We start from the raw sequence: 19479 nt of genomic DNA on the forward strand, positions 1-19479 counted from the left end.
ACTGGTGCAGGGTCCCAAAGCCTGGGCCGTCCTTGACTGCTTTCCCAGGCCACAAGCAGGGAGCTGGATGGGAGGTGGAGCTGCCGGGATTAGAACCGGCGCCCATATGGGATCCCGGTGTGTTCAAGGTGACGACTTTAGCCGCTAGGCCACGCCACCGGACCCTAGCCAAATAACTTAACGTTTGCATTGCATAGCTCATCAGATGATACTGCAAGTCTGGAGCGTAAGTCACTGGATCGGCAACTAGGAAATGTGTTAATCAGGCTTTTGTTACTTACAAGGAAATGCTTGAGACAATCTGCCACACAGTTTTGGGGGCTGAAAATCTTAACAGCGTGTTGCAGACATTGGTGAAAGCCACTAGGGAGGCCACTGAGAGGAAGAATCACATGGTGAACCTGGGAGCAGGGAAAGGTGAACTGCAACTTGGACTTTCTGTAGCCCTCCTCATGAGGTAGCCACTGCTTGAACAACCAGACGACCTCACACTAAGTCCCACACCCTGTTGTGTTCCACCAACTCCCTATTTTGCTGACCAAACCGTTAATATGTGGACCTTTCGGGGTTACTGAGGCACCTGCATTACAAAAGGAGTCATAGTAGAATGCTTGTCAAAAGCATTAGTGAACTAAACAAAATTGTGAAAGCAGAAATCCTTACTGTATTAATTATTCTCAATACTTTATGTCAGCATGGTAACCTTGGCATTTGTGTTTCTATGCTGAAGCTGAATTAATGTTGCCATATTATTGGTAATTCTCAGCAGGATTTTTTTAAACTTTTGAGTAATTTTGTCCATAAGGATAAAACTTGTGAGACTGAACTGTGATAACTACCTTCAGCCTTAAATTAATGAATTACACAGATGGGTGTTTGGTATCATGGTTAAGACACCTGCTTCCCACATGGGAGTTTCTGGGTGTAATTCCCCATTCTGGCTCTTCATGCTGTTTTGCTGCTGATGGAGACCCTGAGCGGCATCAGTAATGACTCAGGTAATTGGCTTCCTGACCACCCATAAGGGAGACACCTGGATTGCATTTCCGGCGGCCGTCCTTGGCTCTGAACCAATCTTAGCTGTTGTGGATTTTGGAGGGTAGACCAGTGAGTAAGAGTTCTCTGTTTCTCTCTCTATGTCAAAAAATTTTAATAATAATACATTTCAATCCTTAATGAAAAGATTTTTGTATTCTATATATTTCACAAGTAATGCATTATACAGTTTATCATATTGCCATAGTGAAAGCCATAATTTGAGTTTTCTTCATGATGCTTTATTACAAATTGAGGGGGAGAAAGGCACTTTATATTTATTTATAGCGTTGGCAATTCCAGGCTAATGCAATCAACAAAATAAATCTAAAAGCGTTTTTATGAAATACTTTTAAAAAGATTTGCTTAATTTGAAAATCAGATACAGAGGAAGAAGCAGAAAGATCTTCCATCTGCTGGGTCAGGCAGTGCCAGGAGATTCTTCTGAGTCTCCCATGTGAGTGACAGGGGCTCAAACACTTGTGCTATCATTCACTGTGTTACCAGGCAGCTTAGCAAGGAGCAAAGATCAGAAAGGAAACAGCTGGGAGCTGAACCAGTGCCCATATGAGATGTTGTCATCGCAAATGATGGTATTTACCGTAACACTATCCTGAAATACATTTTTTAGTTTTCCATATACCTTACTTTCTGTATTAGCTTTTAACTGTTGATGTAATGCTTTATTAAGTATAAAACAAAATTGCAAACATAAAAAATGAAACTGAAAGGAATTATTATTGTGGTGGGTCTTATCCCTAATGATACTTATAGAGTTCATTTAAATCCTAGAGAAATATCCACTTCTCAGATGTTTCTGATCAGGATGTGTATGATGAGAGTTCAGAATGTTCAAGGGCCAAGCACCCTCAGATGCGTCACGCCTAACTGCAGCAGTGTCTGCGACTGGCATTCCCGAGTCAGACCTGGCTCAGGCAGCTCCTTATGGGAATCTGTGGATAGCAGAGAAAATGTCAGCCCATGCAGCCGTGGATTCCTTGTCTAGATGGGACAGTGTAACAAGGGGGAGCCTGTAAATTAGCATGGAGGCACAACTCACTTTACCTTGATGAAGGGAATCTTGAAGAAATGGATGGTGAATTCTGAGTTGTGCTTAGTGAAATGATAGTGTCAAAAGATTGCAAAGGGCCCGGCGGCGTGGCCTAGCGGCTAAACTCGTCACCTTCAACACACCGGGATCCCATATGGGCGCCGGTTCTAATCCCGGCAGCTCCACTTCCCATCCAGCTCCCTGCTTGTGGCCTGGGAAAGCAGTCGAGGACGGCCCAATGCATTGGGACCCTGCACCTGCGTGGGAGACCTAGAGGAGGTTCCAGGTTCCCGGCTTCGGATCTGCGCGCATTGGCACGTTGCGGCTCACTTGGGGAGTGAAACATCGGACAGAAGATCTTCCTCTCTGTCTCTCCTCTCTGTATATCTGACTTTGTAATATAATAAATAAATCTTTAAAAAAAAAGATTGCAAAAATACCATTTAAACTGATTTCTCCCAAAAAACCCGCCTCCCACACACACACGCACGCACAAGTTCAGTATAGGTAAGTGTACCTAAGAGTTAGGAACATCTACAGTAATCTTTTGTTTTTATGAATGGAAGCAAGCCTGTTACTATTTAGTGTTGCTTGAATGTACTAACCCATTTGGTTACTGGAGTAAAATAATGACTCTATAATAATGCAGAGGTGTATAGAAAGTCTAGATAAAATCATTTTAATATGTCAGGGAAAGGGAAATTAGTAATACCAAAGTAACATGGTTATTTACAAGCAAGGGCAGGCGAGCAATAAAATACTTTATTCAGTTGTAACCACCATGCGGTTTATCTGACGTCACTTTGCTCTTAAAAAATTATATAACCTCTTGAGCCATATTTTACTGTGACAAGGAAGGTAGCGGAATGACTTTTATTGTAGTTTTATTGTAGTTGTTTTAAATGTGTTATGAGTAATCTGTGTAAGATGTTTTACTCAGATATATACGATGTATACTTTTGTTAAATTCAAATATACATTTTAGTCACTGCTGGTTGAAAGTCAAGTATGAAGGATTGTTTAGATTATCTTCAAGGGTTAAATCCCAGTATACGTTGCTCACAACTACTGCTCAGTGGATTTTTGAATCAGAGTATAAAGATAGTTACTCAACACTGAAAGCTCTCATAATTTATGCACTTTTGGGTTTTATGGTTAAATTATAATTAGTTCTAATTAGCAATTTTTGACCATTATATGTTTACTTGTAGTTGAGTGGCAAATAGAAAGAAATTCTGTTATCTTTGAAGATGTTGGATAAGATACAGAAAGTGTTTTTAATCTGGCACAGCAGAATATTTATCAGAGTAAATGCAGGATGAATACAGATTCTATAAGTGTTGATTCTAAAACCTAGTCTGTAGACAAAGTAAAAATGTGGCTGTGCAAATAACTCTCATGCATGTCTCTTCAGTGACTGTGGGAATGATGACAAGAGATATAATAATAGCCAACATGTCCTGAATGCATGCAGTGGGACAAGCTATCACATCGGCTCTCTTGCCTATTTCTGTTGTCAGCCTTGTTTTTTCCATGAGGTGCCTAGGAATTAGAGATGACTAACTTGATGAAGTTATGTCGCATCTAGTGGAGTGAATAGAACTTGAAAGCTGCGTCTGATTTCAGATTATGTTACACCGTGCTATGATAAATTTGCCTAGTCTTTGATATTTTTCTAATGTGAAATCATCAGTATGAATTTGGATGCCAAAGCTATTTCTTTTTTATTGTTTTTAATACAGTTATAAATATTATTGGTCCTTTTAATTTAAAAAAACACGTATACTAACCTTTCACCCCACCACCACCACTTGGGACCATGCCAAAATTTTTTTTTAAATTTATTTATTTTTATTGGAAAGGTAGATATACAGAGAGAAGAAACAGAGAGAAAGATCTTCCATCCGATGGTTCACTCCCCAAACGGCTGCAACGGCTGGAGCTGATCCTATCCGAAGCCAGGAGCAAGGAGCTCTTCCGGGTCTCCCACGCGGGTGCAGGGTCCCAAGGCTTTGGGCCGTCCTCGACTGCTTTCCCAGGCCACTGGCAGGGAGCTGAATGGGAAGCGGGGCTGCTGGAATTAGAACCAACGACCATATGGGATCCCAGCACGTTCAAGCATGCCACAATTTTTAAGCGTTTAACTTTTGTTGGAATTTGGAGAAGGGAAGTAAAATGTAAATTTCCTCAAGAATTAAAATCAAGTCTTTTTAGTCATTCATCATCCATTGCAGTTTAAAATAATTGCGTCTCTAACATTGAATGAAGAACTACTTGTTCATGTAGTGAGAAATAATAAGTAGTCCCCAATCAGCTCAACTTTTATTTTCCTCGTGTAATTCTACTTTATTCCTTGATACATGTATGAAACTAGTGAATAGAGTGTATTCATAGCATAAGCAATAATAGGGTTTCCTCCATTAGTTGTCCTTTACTTTTCTTCCCCTCTCGCTGTGTGTGTGTGTGTACCTGTTTCTCTCTCTCTCTCCTGTCTACACACACAGAGAAGAGTCCAGACCTTTCAGAATGTAAAACACTTCGCATTCATGAGACAGCATGAGAAATCAAGTCTGACTTGAGCTAAAGAGAAAAGTACTACAGAGGACAAACAGAAAGTAGCCCAGATTTATAACTTTTTAGTGAAACTTTAGGCTTTGTATACATTTGATATTTCGTGGCTCCCAAGTTCTTAAGAACCAGTTGTTTGCTCCAGCTGTAGGCAACAGCTTAGGTTGCCCTGTACCCAGGCAAGTGTTAACACTGCTAGGAGAAAAGCAGTCATGGCTGGCAGGCATTCTGGGCTTGGTCTGGGCCAAGACTGGGTTAACTACCAATGTGCGAGCATGGTTGCCGTTTTGATGTTATTGTAAAAGATGTCTAGGGAAGGTAGGGAATGCTGTGCCAGACAAGAGGCTGCAGATTGCTCAGGGAGGGGGTTCTAGGGATGAATTGGAGTGAAAACAGCTGGGGGCCTATTTGACAGGGGAAGGATTTCTGTGGGTTTCCACGGACCAAGCAACTGCACTTGCAAATAGGCAAGGGAGATGAGATGGAGTGGTTTAGAGCAGGGAAATTGGAGGCCACGTCTGGGTCAGGCCAAGGCGCCCAACCACGTGGAAAACTTGAGCTGGGCTAAATAACATCATCTATAGCCCACTGCCACATGCAGAAGCTGAGGTTGGGGAGCAATGCCTGGCTGAGCTAGGCCAAAGCACCCCCAGAATATAAAAGAACACATCTGGAGGAGATTTTGTAGAGCATTTGTGTGCTTGCCTCCATGGGATTGCAGCACCTGCCAGTTTGTGTGTAAGGCTGGGGGAGATGACAGGCTGAGCCAAGCTGGGTGTTAGGGAGAAAACAGTAGTTTCTTGATGGGTCTCACCAGTTCACATGAGAGCCAGGTCAGGGGATGGGCCAAGCTGGGTTAGTCTGTAGCATCCACTGGTGAGAACTGGGACTATGGGGCTGGCCAGTCTGGAGGCAGTACAGCTGGGTTAGACAACCACACCTGTTGGTGTGCAGGAGAGCCAGAGAGGGTACAGGACAGTGGGGCTAGCCCGCAGCACCAGCTGGCAAGTGCCAGGACTGAGAACATATGAGATCCCAGAGGCGGGTGGGCCTGGTGGGGGAAACTTGGGAAACTTCCCTGCTAGGTGGTAGCTCCCACTAGTGAGCACAAGAGCTGGGGCTGGGGGTAGGCTGGCCCAGACAGGGATACAGCACCCATCGATGTATGTGTGAGCCAGATCTGTGGGTAGGCTGGACTAGACCAATCCATAGCACATACTGACTTGAGCAAGAGCCAGGATGGAGCTCAAGCCAGATCAGGTTGAGCTAGGCTGCTGCACCCACTGATGAGTGGTAGGACTTGGGACAGACTATCTCAGACTGAGCTGCAGCACCTGATGACACACACAAGTCCTGGGGCTTAAAGTGATCCTGGTGTGGGAATTTTGGGCACTCCCTTGCTGAGCTGGTGCTCTCACCTGGTGAACATGAGACCAGGGTTTGGGGACCAGCCGGACTAGGCAGCAGCACCTGCTGGCAGGTACCGGAACTGGATACAAGTCATGTCAGGCTGAACTGCAGTACCACCTGGCAAGCACAGGATCCAGGACTGGGAGTGGGCCAAGTAGGAAAACTAGACATTGCTCTGCTAGGCTGCAGCTCCCTTTAGTGTGAACACAAGGTCTAGGGTTGGGGCAAGGCAGCAGCATCCACTTGACCTGCATATGGGCTAGGTCTAGGGTTGGGGCTGGCTGGTGAAACTACAGCACCTATTGGTTTGCACGAGAGTCAGATAGGATGTGGGACAGACTAGGCTGGGAGTGGGCCTGGTGGAAGTTACTGGGGGTATACCCTCACTAGGCTACAGTGCCTGTCAGTTTGCATGAGAGATGTGGCTAGGCCAGAAGAGGGCATCAAGTGCTTTGTCAGAGGATGGTGAGCAGAACAGGTTGAACAATTCTGCTGGCCAAGCTGGTAGCGTGTTCCTGGGCCTGTGGGTGCACTAAGGTGCACTTGGCCAGCCAGTAGACCTTGGAAAGATTTTTCTCAACCCTGGTGCAATGAAGCCAGCAATGTCTCAAAACTATCAAAACCACTCAAGTTAACACCCTCGGAACACTCTTCCCCGCATTGGAGTCTCTGAGGCGTCATCAAATGACCATCCTCTTGTTCCCAGGTGTTGTTTGACAGCAAGGAGTGATTCCCTTCTTTTCCCTCACTGCTGACACAGGAGCAGGAAAGAAAATTGGAGCATTTATCCCACCTACCTTCCTCTGTGCTTCAACCCTCCCCACCTTGAGTGGAGACCTGCATGGGCGTGCACCCCTCTCAACTATGTAAACAATGTTAAAAATAAAAGTTGTCTGTGGGTATACTGTCTCTCACCTCAGCGTACATCAGCTGTGCTTTCATGCAGCCACAGAGCCACTGAATTACACGTAATGCTGCTGGTTAGCATGAGGAAAGACTATACAAAAGAAAAGGAAATTCTATGAGATGATAAACATTTTCTGGCCATGAAATAATATATTTATATTTGAGACTGCGGAGATTTCATGTTGTCTAGCTAACAGAAGTAAATAGAATATTATATTCTTCCCAAAGAAGTGAAAATTAGAAAAGGAATTGACACAGTCTTTAGTGAAAACCAGAAGCTAGGCAGTAATTAAAAACAAAAGCCAGACATCTACAAAGAGCCTGCATTACCCTGTTGTTTATTTTGCTTTCTTCAGAGCATTGTGAAAACTGCTGGGTGGCTGTTGCTTGTAAGGAGAAAAATGAAGTCAACTCTGAGTCATCATTTCCTGGCTAGGTGCAGACCTCCCTTTTGAACACCTTGCTGGCTAATGTGGTAGCTGTTTTGTGGACATCATTTTTTTTTTAGAACATAACTACAGATATTTTTAATTGGGATTGCAAATATTTTTGGAAGTTTAAAAGCCAGCCTGAATTGCTTCATTTTATGTAAGTCACACTTATGATATAGATGGCAGCACTAGACAAGGAATCTTGGATTTTTTTCCTTTAGTCTGTCTCTGACAAGCATGAGGTCTTAGGCGAGTCACGGTTATACTAGGACTTAGTGATTGGAATTGTATTATTCTCACATAGGATAATTGAATTTAATATTAAGTATCTTGTTGAAAAAAAGTAAGTTGAATTATATGAAGTTGTTGATTTTTTAAATCGAAAATGATTAGATGCCTATATTATACTATATTATAGAAGGAGTGTTTTTATTCCTAATCTGAGCACCGCTGGAGTGCACTTCTCTTAAGTGCTGTCCAAGGTAGTACATCACTTAACTCAAGGCTTCTCCAAAGAAGGGTGTGGAATTAGGTGGCCATAAACATGCTTCCTTCAGTAAAACTATAGTCTTGATGCTGGAGGTTCTTTCTCACTTGTATCTTGACTTTACTAAGTAAACTAATAATTAGTAATAACTACTTAATCTTGAACTTGCTTTGAGTAATAATTACTAACTACTGCTTGCTTTTAAAAAAAAAATCCTGGAATGTAGATGCACAGATCGGAGAGGGCTTCTAAATAGTGATCTGATACAGCCAGTGCATGTGATTTTGGTTTTGAGGAGTTTGGGGTGTTAATTTGAGATAAGAAGTTACCCATCTGCTCAGTTGAGTTAGTTGATAATGTTTGATCAGTGACTTCACAGCAAAATTTGATGCCCTTTCATTTTCTTTTAGAGGATGTGGAAATACTGTGCGTTTCTAGAGTAGCAGTACCAATCAGCTGGAGCCGAGGACTTGTTGCTCCCCCATCCCTTTGGTGAGCCATGTGCTCCAGTTCTCATTCACCATAATTCCTACCTCTCACACTTGGTTTCTTTCTACTTTACTTTCAGGCCTCCGCTGTAGGGTCTCTCAGTCTGCAGTGACAGAAATAGTCTGTGTCTTTGCTCCTCACTATGGGGGCAACCAGCTACATGTGCCTCTTAGAACTTGAAATTTGCATAGTGTGTCTGAGGAACTGAATTCCTAATTTTATTTATTTTTCAATTAATTTAAATAGATGTATATGGTTAGTGATCACCAGCTTGGATAGTGCAAGTAGATAATGGATTTTTTTTTCCTTTATTGGGTATTTCCTACAGATAGAAAAGTAAACCGTAATACATCTGGTACCTTTTCTAGTTCTCAGGTCTAAATGTTACAGATCCTAACTGCTGTAATGTCTGATTGTAAATATAATTTATGGATGATTGGATTTCCTTCTGTGATTATATGCAACCTGAAATATTTCTTCTTTTTCTTTTTTTTTTCCTCATTTACTTATTCAAGATGGTATAATTCCATGCCTATCTGAGCTTGTGAACAAATTCTCTGTTCTCTTGAGGCTTACAAATAGTAAATATTTGCAAGAGATGTTTGTACAAATATTGTTATTCAGTATTTTCCGTCATTCTTCCAGTAGCCCTGCCAATTAAGGATATATTCAATTCTTGTAAATTCTTAGAGTTAAAATTTCATTGCCACTTAGATCTACATTCTGATAGATTAGCATGTTCTTATTGTATTATTCTGCCTGAGAATCTAGCTCTCTTTGTCCCTCTCCCTAAATATTGGTATTTACATAAATGCACTGTCTTAGAACCAGGCTTTGGCCAAGCCTGTTCAGATAAGGCAATCAAGTGGACCCTAACTCTTCCCTGCCCTGGCCTTTTCTCCCAGCCCTCTGTCTACCTGCTCCTTCTTGCAGAACTTCTTTTGCAAGCTTGCTTGGGCTGCGTGTGTGCTGGCCGCTCTGGCTGACTGTTCCTGCCCTGGGACTTCGTTCATCCTGCAGATGTCAGCTCTCACCTCCCACTGGGGAGGCACTGTCTACCTCCATTCACTACCCCACACTCTCCCTTTCAAAAATGATCTAAATCTGAAGGAAATGCACGTTCTTTTTGTAAGACATGGCATTTTAAGAACAACATAAATCATCATCAGATAATATTGTAGTACATACAAAAGATGGATGAATAGTAAAATGGTTTTACTCCTACATTGGCAGTTTCTGGTAGAAACATTTGTTGTTCAGTACTGTTTCACAATTGCCTAATTCTGTTCTTGTTAACCAGATTAGCAAGGCAGTATTGCTGAGAATTTTTGTTGAGGCATGAAAAGATTTTGCATGTATAGCATCAGGCTTTATTATGGTGCTTGTTAATATGGGATTTTTTGCTTTTTCCTTTGTCATCTAATTGTGCAATAATCATGTCATGTATTCATTTGCTCAATAAATATTTATAGAGCTGCTGTTGTATGAGAAAGATTATATTTAAAGTGAGGTAAAGGAAAGATTTGTTGACTAAAATTTGTAGGCTTCTGTTCCCATATCTGTGAGCAGTTTACAGAAGTAGAGCTGAGTATTTCCTTTTTTTTTTTAGTTTTAAAGATCTTGCCACTGTTCTTCCTTTATATATCTCTTGGTCATTTTTTAAAAAATGATTTATTTTCGAAATATACTAGGTAATTTGAATTGAATTCCAAGCATAATATGTGACTGCTAATAAAGTACAATAATGAGATATTTATGTAATTTTGATAAGGATTATGAACCTTGGCTATGGCCTAACTAATGGTGACAATGACTTACAGGAGACTGTTTTTTAGCGTGGTAAAGGAAAATACAGTGTGTGTGTGTGTGTGTGTGTGTGTGTGTAGAATTGGATTAGTCCCAGAATGGCTGATGAGTGCCACTGGGAAGTTGCTTTCTGAACTAAGTTCCATGGGATTTTAATTAGATTTTTTGAAGTTATGTGGGCTTTTGTGGGATCATGTAAGTGATGATTAACTTGTTAGGCTTTCTAGTAATGGGGTGAGGGGAAGAGATCAAGTCCCATTCTGTCTGCCTTCTGTGTGGAAAAGCTGACATCAAGATGACATAGATAAAGCTGTTAGCACAGCATACCTAAGAGCTTTTGCCGTCTATGTTATTATTGCTGTTACAGTTGTGACACTTTTCCAGCTGTTAGGTCATGTGAACCTTGAACATTTTCTTTCATGGGGAAAATATGAACTGAAAGTGATTTTTAAAAAATGAGAATCCTAAAAAAATAATAATTTATTAAATTGACTTTGACTTTCCTTAACATAGTAAAAAAAAAAAAAAAACTTAAGAATTTTACTCTTGATCTTAGCCAAAAGGCCGGACAGCAATTAAAGAATTTGATATTACCAAGGCTATATAATGATAGTGATTGTTAGTCATTACTTCCTTCCTTTTTTAAGAAAAAAAATATTTTTTATTGGAAAGGCAGATATACAGAGAGAAGGAGAGACAAAGATTCTCCATCCACTGATTTGCTCCCCATGTAGCTGCAACAGCCAGAGCTGAGCCAATCCAAAGCCAGGAGCTTGTTCTAGATCTCCCACACGGGTGCAGCATCCCAAGGTTTTGGAGACATCTTCTCCTGCTTTCCCAAGGCACAAGCAGGGAGCCGGAAGGGAAGTGAAGCATCCAGGATATGAACCACCACCCATATGGGATCCCAGCGCATGCAAGGCGAGGACTTTAGCCACTAGGCTGCTATGCTGGGCCCTAAATTTTAAAAAATATTAAGACTCATTTCTAAAAATGATTTACAACAGTGAAGTTTTTTGTTTTTCCAGTCCACCCTACCATCTCTGTAGTTTGCTATTCTGCTTTATTAGCCAATTTTTTGTAACATTTATTTATTTATTTATTTGAAAGGAATACAGAGAGAAAAAAGACAGTGAGAAAGATCTTCATCACTGGTTCATTCCTCAAATAGCTGCATCAGCCAGAGTTGGGCAAGTTTGATTGCCAGGAGCTTCATGCAGGTATCCTAGAGGAGTGGCAAGGGCCAGACAACTAGACCATTAGCAGGGAGCTTGAACAGAAGTACAACAGCCAGGACATGATCTGGGGTCCACATGGAATGCTGGTGTTGCAGACAAAAGGTTTATTTGCTGTGCTGCAATGCCTGCTGCACAAACCCAAGTATTTCAGAACTACATTATTTTCTGTAACCCTTAGCTTGACTTGGAAAACGTGTTTTATTAAAGTATATTGTTCCCAGGTGAAATGCTGCAAACTGTTCTGACACTTCCTGAGATGATGTCAAATACATTGTTTAGTGTTAAAGAACTGTGCCATTATTTTAAACAATTCAAGGTTAATTAACATATGTAAAGATTCAGTTCTCTAAAAAAATGTTATTTCCAGTCCAATGATTATCCTTTTGAGTTTTGAATCATAGGAAGTTCTCGTTAATTAAAACTCTTAAAAACCTTCAAACTTTATAATAGGTTAGATTTTTATGTATGCTCTTTATTTGGGGAAAAAAAAAGGCCAAATCAACTTTTTCCTTTATGTGAAAGATTAAATAATTGGAAGATAACAATGGCATGGCACTCTGGTGAAATTGGCTTTTCAAATTGTTGAATTTGAAAGCAAAGTATGCCACAGGGCAGTTCATTAAGTGCATAAAGAGTATGATAAAAAAAAAAAAAGTGAGCATTTGTAAAGAAGCTGTCTTTCCTGAGGTGGCATTTTGAATCATTTAAATTTAGGTGGAATCCTGCAGTAGTTCAAGACCGGTGCTCTTGCATGGAACTTTCTGTGGTAATGGAAAGAGTCATTCTTTATTTGTGCTAGCCAATAAGATAGCCACTCTTTACTAGATTTCAAGTACTGACACATTTTTTGTTTAATCTTTTTCTCTTCCTGGGTGAACGGAAGAGTTTGGGCAAAGGAAATAGAGAAGTAGGGGAGGAGAAAGAATTGATGTTGCCTTGTGGTGTTTCTCGTTTGTTTGAGAAAAAGACAGAGCTTCTATTTACTGATTCCCTCCCCCAGATGTCTGAAACAGTCTGGGCTGCCCTGGGACAGAGCAGGAGCCGGAAGCCCAGTCTAAGTCTCCCACATGGGTGGCAGGGACCCAACCACTTCAACTGTTGTTGCTGGAGCCAGGGATCACACCCAGCCACTCTGATGGGGGCATGGGCATCTTAACCAGTGTCAACCATTAGGCCGGATGTTCAACCTAAAGAGAAGTTTTAAGCAATACTTAATTATCTGTAGGTAATAATTTGAAATAATTAACATATAATTCAGTTTTATCTGTGATCTTATTTCCCTCCCCCACCCCAGAAATGCAAAGCTGACTAGCTTCCCAGTGTTAGTAGTTAAGGACTGCCTATACAATATAAAATTCGAAGTAAGTTTTAGAATTACAAGTAGATAAGTTTTATGTTTAGCTTGCAGCCCTTTTTTCTACATCATAAGCACCTATATTTGATGTGTGTTTTTTGGAATACTGTGTTGAGGCTAGGATATCTATTTCTGAAGTTTCTTGTTTATTTTATTAATCCACATTTACTGATTAAAAATAATTGTATACATAAATCTTCAGGTTCCAGCCTACTGAACAAATGTATTAATAATTAATGCCTTTTTTTTTAGGTTGCAAATAGAGGAATCTTCCAAACCTGTAAGACTATCACAACAACTGGATAAAGTTGTAACAACCAATTACAAACCTGTTGCTAATCATCAACACAATGTAAGTCTTATACATGTCTCTCTTCATTCTATTGAATCTTTATTCTTTCCTGTATTGTAAATTCTTGGGTTTTGAAAAGACCCCAACAGGCCTACACCTTGCAATCAGGTGCTTCAGTTGTAGAATTTCATATAGATTTAGTACAGAATTTGACAATTTGACAAACATATGAGAGATGCTAGCTGTGTATGGTAGATTATGCAATGAAAAAAGACAACTGTTCAAACTGCTTTTGAGAATGTTTTCCAAAGAAAGAAAAAAATTCACTTCTCAATGGTTACAGTGCTTTAATCATAGTATTCTGAGTAAACATTGTTTTACAAGTTTTTTTGTTTTTCTGTACATTTAAGACCGACTATAGTAGTTTTTACTGGTTGGACCAACAGCACCCACTCACCTACTGATTCACTCCCCGACGAATGTTCACAACAGCCAGTGCTGGGCTGGGTAGGCACCAGGTCCCCCACAGGAATGGCAGGGACCAGCCACTGACTGTCACCTGCTGCTGCCAGGGTCCTCTTTGGCAGGAAGCTAAAGTCATGAGCTGGGATTCACATTCAGGTTCTCTGATATAGCTGTGAACAGTAGAGCCTTGTCTTAACCACTGGACCAAATACCCCACTAGACAATAAAAGTTCAAAGTCATGAAACAATAGCAAATTTTTCCATTGATTACTAAGATTGTCTTCATTTTCACAAGTATTTTTTGTTTGTTTTATTTTTGAGATTTATTTCCCTGTTTGAAAGGCAATGCGACAGGGAGAAAGAGCTATCTTCCACATACCAGTTCACTCCACAAATGCCTGTGATACCAGGGTTGGGCCAGACCACAGCCAGGAGCAAGGAACTCCATCTGTATCTCCCAAGTAGTTGATAGGGACCCGAGTACCAGCCATTTTAGGAGGAGGTTGGATTGAAAGTGTATGTAGGTGTCCTGGATGGCAGCTCGACTCACTTTGCCAAATGGCCACCCCTTTAAAAGACAATTTTATAGTTTCATACTATCATGCAGAATAAAGACTACCTGTAGGTTTTTAAATCTTTTTATTGAAGTAAATTTTATATATACTGTACATGTTATACAATGCATAATATATACATCTATTGTCCATATATACTTTGTACCAGGCACTGTTCTGGGTGCCTCCTATAAATTCTGATTTTAGGGCCCGGTGCAGTGGCCTAGCAGCTAAAGTCCTCGCCTTGAACCCGCCAGGATCCCATATGGGCGCCGGTTTTAATCCCGGCAGCTCCACTTCCCATCCAACTCCCTGCTTGTGGCCTGGGAAAGCAGTCAAGGATGGCCCAAAGCTTTGGGACCCTGCACCCATGTGGGAGACCTGGAGGAAGTTCCTGGCTCCTGGCTTCGGAATGGCGTAGCACCGGCCATTGCGGTCACTTGGGGAGTGACTCATCGGACGGAAGATCTTCCTCTCTGTCTCTCCTCCTCTCTGTATATCTGACTTTTCAATAAAAATAAATAAATCTAAAAATAATAATAATAAAATAAGTACATAAATAAATAAATTCTGATTTTAGCTTCATAGTAACCCTATGAATCCTCATTTTACAGAGGAAGGTAACTGAGGCAGTGAGCATGGCCGACCTGAGGTCATACAGTCAGTAATGAACTGGTCCAGATGTTCAACCAAGGCACTCTTGCTTGGGAGCCATGCCTCTAACTACAATGTGTAGTGTCATTGTCATTAGCATTGCTAACAGTGCTAAGAGTTTTGAGTGTTATAATACCTGTGCTATAAGAGGAGCTCTGATTATTTCCTAAAAGTAAAATGAAGTGTAAGTTAAATACCAATTAGCAGTTGAAGTGTTATATCCCACCTTATTGCTTTCTTAAAAAATGTTTTTAGGGCCCGTCTGAAATGACTAAACCCTCACCTTGCAAGCACCAGGATCCCATATGGGTGCCAGTTCGTGTCCCAGCTGTTCCACTTCCCATCCAGCTCCCTGCTTGTGGCCTGGGAAAGCAGTCAAGGACAACCCAAGGCCTTGGGACCCTGCCCCTGTGTGGGAGACCCGGAAGAAATTCCTGGCTTCTGGCTTCAGCTCAGCTCTGGACGTTGTGGTCACTTGGGGGATGGGCCAGCAGATAGAAGATCTTTCTGTCTGTCTCTCCTTCTCTCTTTAAATAATTGATTTGCCTTTCCAATAAAAATAGATAAATCTTTTTTTAAAGGCATTTATTTATTTATTTGAAAGACAGTTACAGGGAGGGAGAGGCAGAGAGCGAGAGTTCCTCTATCACTTCCCCTCCCCAAATGACTGCAGCAGTCAGGGCCGGGCCAGGCCAAAGCCAGGAGCATCATCTGCGTCATCCATGTGGTGCAAGAGTCCAAGCACTGGGGCCATCTGCTGCTTTCCCAAGTGCATAGCAGGAAGCTGGATCAGAAATGGAGTAGCCATGACTCAAACCTGTGCCCATATGGAATGCTGGCACTGCAAGTGGCAGCTTTCACGCAAACTTCTGTGTAGCAACCTACAATAGTAAGACAAGTTCTCAAAAGATGTCTATACAATAAAATGTTTCCCTCTGTTGTTTAAAATAGGAAAAGATTGGAAATTAATGGCTAAAATTGAGGTGTGAGTGGAACATTTTAAGTCATTATTTTTTGATAGTAGACTCTAGAGTGATTTTCCCTAATTTTTCTTTTGAGCTGTTGGAATTATCTCATTGCGCATGTATCTGTCTGAGTTGTAGCAGAGCAGTAGCTCTTCTGTTGATGGGAAGGGGAAGAAAACCAGGGAGGAGCCAGCTGTGATAGTAATTCCATTCTTTTAGCAACAGATGCTTTTTAAATGCCTGCTTTGTGAGATTAGTAAACCAAACCGTTAAAATCCCTTTCTTCAAGGAGCTGCCACTTCTTTCATTCTTTGGTGTTGTGCCTTTTCAGATCTTGGTAGAGGAATGACTTGTATTTCCTTCAAAGGTGGGCAAGGAGTTTAGTTTTTATTCCAGATTCTTGCTGTGTGTGAAGAATTCTTATTGCTGACATATATAAATTATGTTTTATTTAAAAGGTGAGGAAGTGAGCATACACACACACACACACCTGAACATAGGTTGCCCCACCCAGAGAGATACCTGTCACGAGTGGGCAATGGACCCAAGCTGGGAGACACATTGAAGAGGGAAACAACACCCAAATGCCCTTCCTTAGAGATTATCTTCTGTGAAAATACATTAGAATGGCTGGTGGTGTTTTCAGAACTTTCAGACATGTCTTCAGTTTTATATTTAATAGCTATAGAAGCAGTATTAGAAGTAGGCATTTAGCCCAGCAGTTAAGATGCCCTGGTGCTACATTGAAGTACCTGTATTTGACCTGGTTCCTGCCAGTGAAACCCTCGGAGGTAGCAGTGATGGTTTGAGTAATGAGGTTCCTGATGCTTCTGTGAGACACTTGCTGGCATTCCTGACTCCTGGCTTTGGCACCATGCAGCCCTGGCCATTGAGGAGAGCTGGGAATGTAAGTGGAATCTAAGTTAGTGGGTAAGAGCTTGCACTCTCTTGCCCTGTCTCTCACTGTCTCTTGCTGCCCGTCAGGTAAATTTTTCAAAATAGTTATTTGAAGTGAACATTGAGTTTTAAAATATAGAGAAACATCAACATAGCTAAGTTGAAATGTTTAGATCAAGATGTTAAATAAATATAACAGTATAATGTTGAGCTGTTTCAAAGTGTTTCAAGGAGGAGCTGTAAAAATGTGAAATCCATCATTTTCTTTTAACAGTTAAGGTTCTTTGAATGTAATTTTCAGAATACAAACAAAGAGAAAAAATTGTACAAAAAACAGGAGGTGGAAATTTCATATATATTTGTGAAATTATAAAAAATATCCACCTTGCACTTTTTTCCACAGACTATCACCCACCCACCAATGACACATAGATATTTATTTCTAAAGATTTGGAGTTTTTTTTATTGTGAAGTCAGATATACAGAGAGAAGGACAGACAGACAAAGATCTTCCATCCACTGGTTCACTCCCCAAGTGGTCACAACAACCAGAGCTTAGCCAATCCAAAGCCAGGAGCCAGGAGTTTCCTCCAGGTCTCCCACATCAGAGCAGGGTCCCAAGGCTTTGGGCCATCCCAGACTGCTTTGCCATGTCACATGCACGGAGCTGGACAGGAAGTGGAGCAGCCAGGATATGAACCGGCACCATTATGGGATCCTGGTGCATGCAAGGCAAGGATGTAGCCACTAGGCTATCACTCTGGGCCAAGGTAGATAAGTTTGCATGTAAGTATTTATACAGAGAGAATATCTAAATATTCAGCTTCCCTGAACTCCCACTTTGTACGTGGAGCTATTCTAAGCATCATATTCTGTTCGCTGTCCTGCAGCAGTGGATTTGGTACATGGAGCCTGAAATAATGTGTGTGGATTGCCGTCTTGGTGAGATAGCCAAAGTTTATTGGTGGCATCAGACTTATAGACTGAGGGTCACATAGGATTAAGGGAGGAGATATTGAGCTTATATATCTGAGATATAACACCTGTTACACTTGCCATTCAGAACGCATTCATTGAGTCAAGAAGAAACAATTACCATTCTCTCCCTAATAGCCCTTCTTTTTAAAAAAAAAAAAAAAAGATTTATTTATTTTATTACAAAGTCAGATATACAGAGAGGAGAGACAGAGAGGAAGATCTTCCATCCGATGATTCACTCCCCAAGTGAGCCGCAATGGCCGGTGCTACGCCGATCTGAAGCCGGGAACCTGGAACCTCTTCCGGGTCTCCCACACGGGTGCGGGGTCCCAATGCATTGGGCCGTCCTCGACTGCTTTCCCAGGCCACAAGCAGGGAGCTGGATGGGAAGTGGAGCTGCCGGGATTAGAACCGGCGCCCATATGGGATCCCGGGGCATTCAGGGCGAGGACCTCAGCCGCTCGGCCACGCTGCCGGGCCCGTAGCCCTTCTTTTAACCAAGATGTTACGCATGAAGTTTCTCTTTTAAGTAGCTTTTCTTTGCCTTCATGAAATTGTAGAACTTAGCAGCTCATGTTGGTCAGCATTTTCCCAAGTTTTTTGATAACAATCATTTTTGAAAGTGTCCTTGAGGGGAATATTTTATGATAAAAGGATTCTGTGTTTAAAATTGTAGATTCTGTCTTCCTACTATTCAAAACTGGTCCTGTTAATGCTTGTGTTGTGGCACAGCACATTAAACCACTGCTTGTGATACCAGCATCCCTTATTAGAGTGCTTGATTCAAGTCCTAGTTGCCCCCTTCTCATCCAGATAACTGTTAATGCACTGGGAATATAGCAGGCAATGATGGCCCAGTGCTTGAGCTCTGTCCCTCACATGAGAGATCAACATGCAGTTCCTGACTCTTGACTTAAGCTTGGCCTAGCCCTGGCTGTTGCAGCTCTTTGGGGAATGAACCAAATGGTGCAAGATTTTTCTTGAAAAATAAAATTAAATTAAAATGTCACTGTATTTTAATACATTAAAGATTGGAAACCTTGAATATTTTGTTTAATCCTGTATTTTGCAAACATTGGAACCTCAAATTCTCCTTCCGTTGTTTTTTGTTATTATTATCATTATTATTATTATATTAAGGTGATTTATTTGTTTGTTTTTTTATTTACTTGAAAGATGGAATGACACTGAGTGAGTGAGAAAGGATTTCCATCCTCTGGTTGATTTCCCCAAATGGCCACAGTGTCTGGGGGGTCAGGACAAAGCCAGGAGCCACAAACTTCATCCTGGTCTCCTGAGTGGATGGCAGTGACCCACTTCAGTATCTTTACAGGAAGCTGTACTGGAAGCAGAGCAACTAGAACTGGGATTAGCGCTGTGATGTAGGGTACTGCTTCAGTAAGCACAGCGTAGCTGCAACTATGCCTTACCCATTCCCTTGTTCTTTGAGATAGTGAAAACAACCTTTGGAATACAACAGGGTTATCTGAGGAAATACAAGTCATCCTAATGGTTAAGAGAGGAACTCTTGGATCTTGTACTTATCTTGCTTTTAGTCCCTAATGACACACACAAAAAAGAAAAACAAAAACTTTACACATGTTTACTATGTGAATTAACTCAAGCACCCTTGTCACTCTTCTAGTCAAACTTTCCTCAGCAGAAGAGTAGTAGCAATTGTAGAACATGGAGGAATTGGTCATTGTGCGCTCACATTTTCATCTCATTAAGGTGGCATTAAATTCATAGATTTAGAGAACACATTATCTATTAACTCAGTCTCAAAGAATGAGCAGATGATTTTTAACAACCATTTAAAAGATTTAGTAAGCTGCAAAAGATTACTACAAAGAAGCTGTGAGTTATAGATAATGCTAATAAAAAATATAGATGTGAACA

General features: G+C 41.2%; 1 protein-coding gene across 1 annotated transcript in view; it reads left to right on the plus strand.

Annotated features, from left to right (window-relative positions):
• GTF2F2 (general transcription factor IIF subunit 2) overlaps positions 1 to 19479 on the plus strand; it is a 138279-nt gene that overhangs the window by 99605 nt on the left and 19195 nt on the right. The window contains exon 6 of the mRNA XM_004577465.2: positions 13028 to 13127. Within this exon, the coding sequence (XP_004577522.1) occupies positions 13028 to 13127 (100 nt within the window). The remainder of the gene's footprint in view (positions 1 to 13027; positions 13128 to 19479) is intronic.

This window comes from Ochotona princeps, chromosome 12 (assembly GCF_030435755.1).
Source record: "Ochotona princeps isolate mOchPri1 chromosome 12, mOchPri1.hap1, whole genome shotgun sequence".
In the NCBI taxonomy this organism is placed as follows: Eukaryota; Metazoa; Chordata; class Mammalia; order Lagomorpha; family Ochotonidae; genus Ochotona; species Ochotona princeps.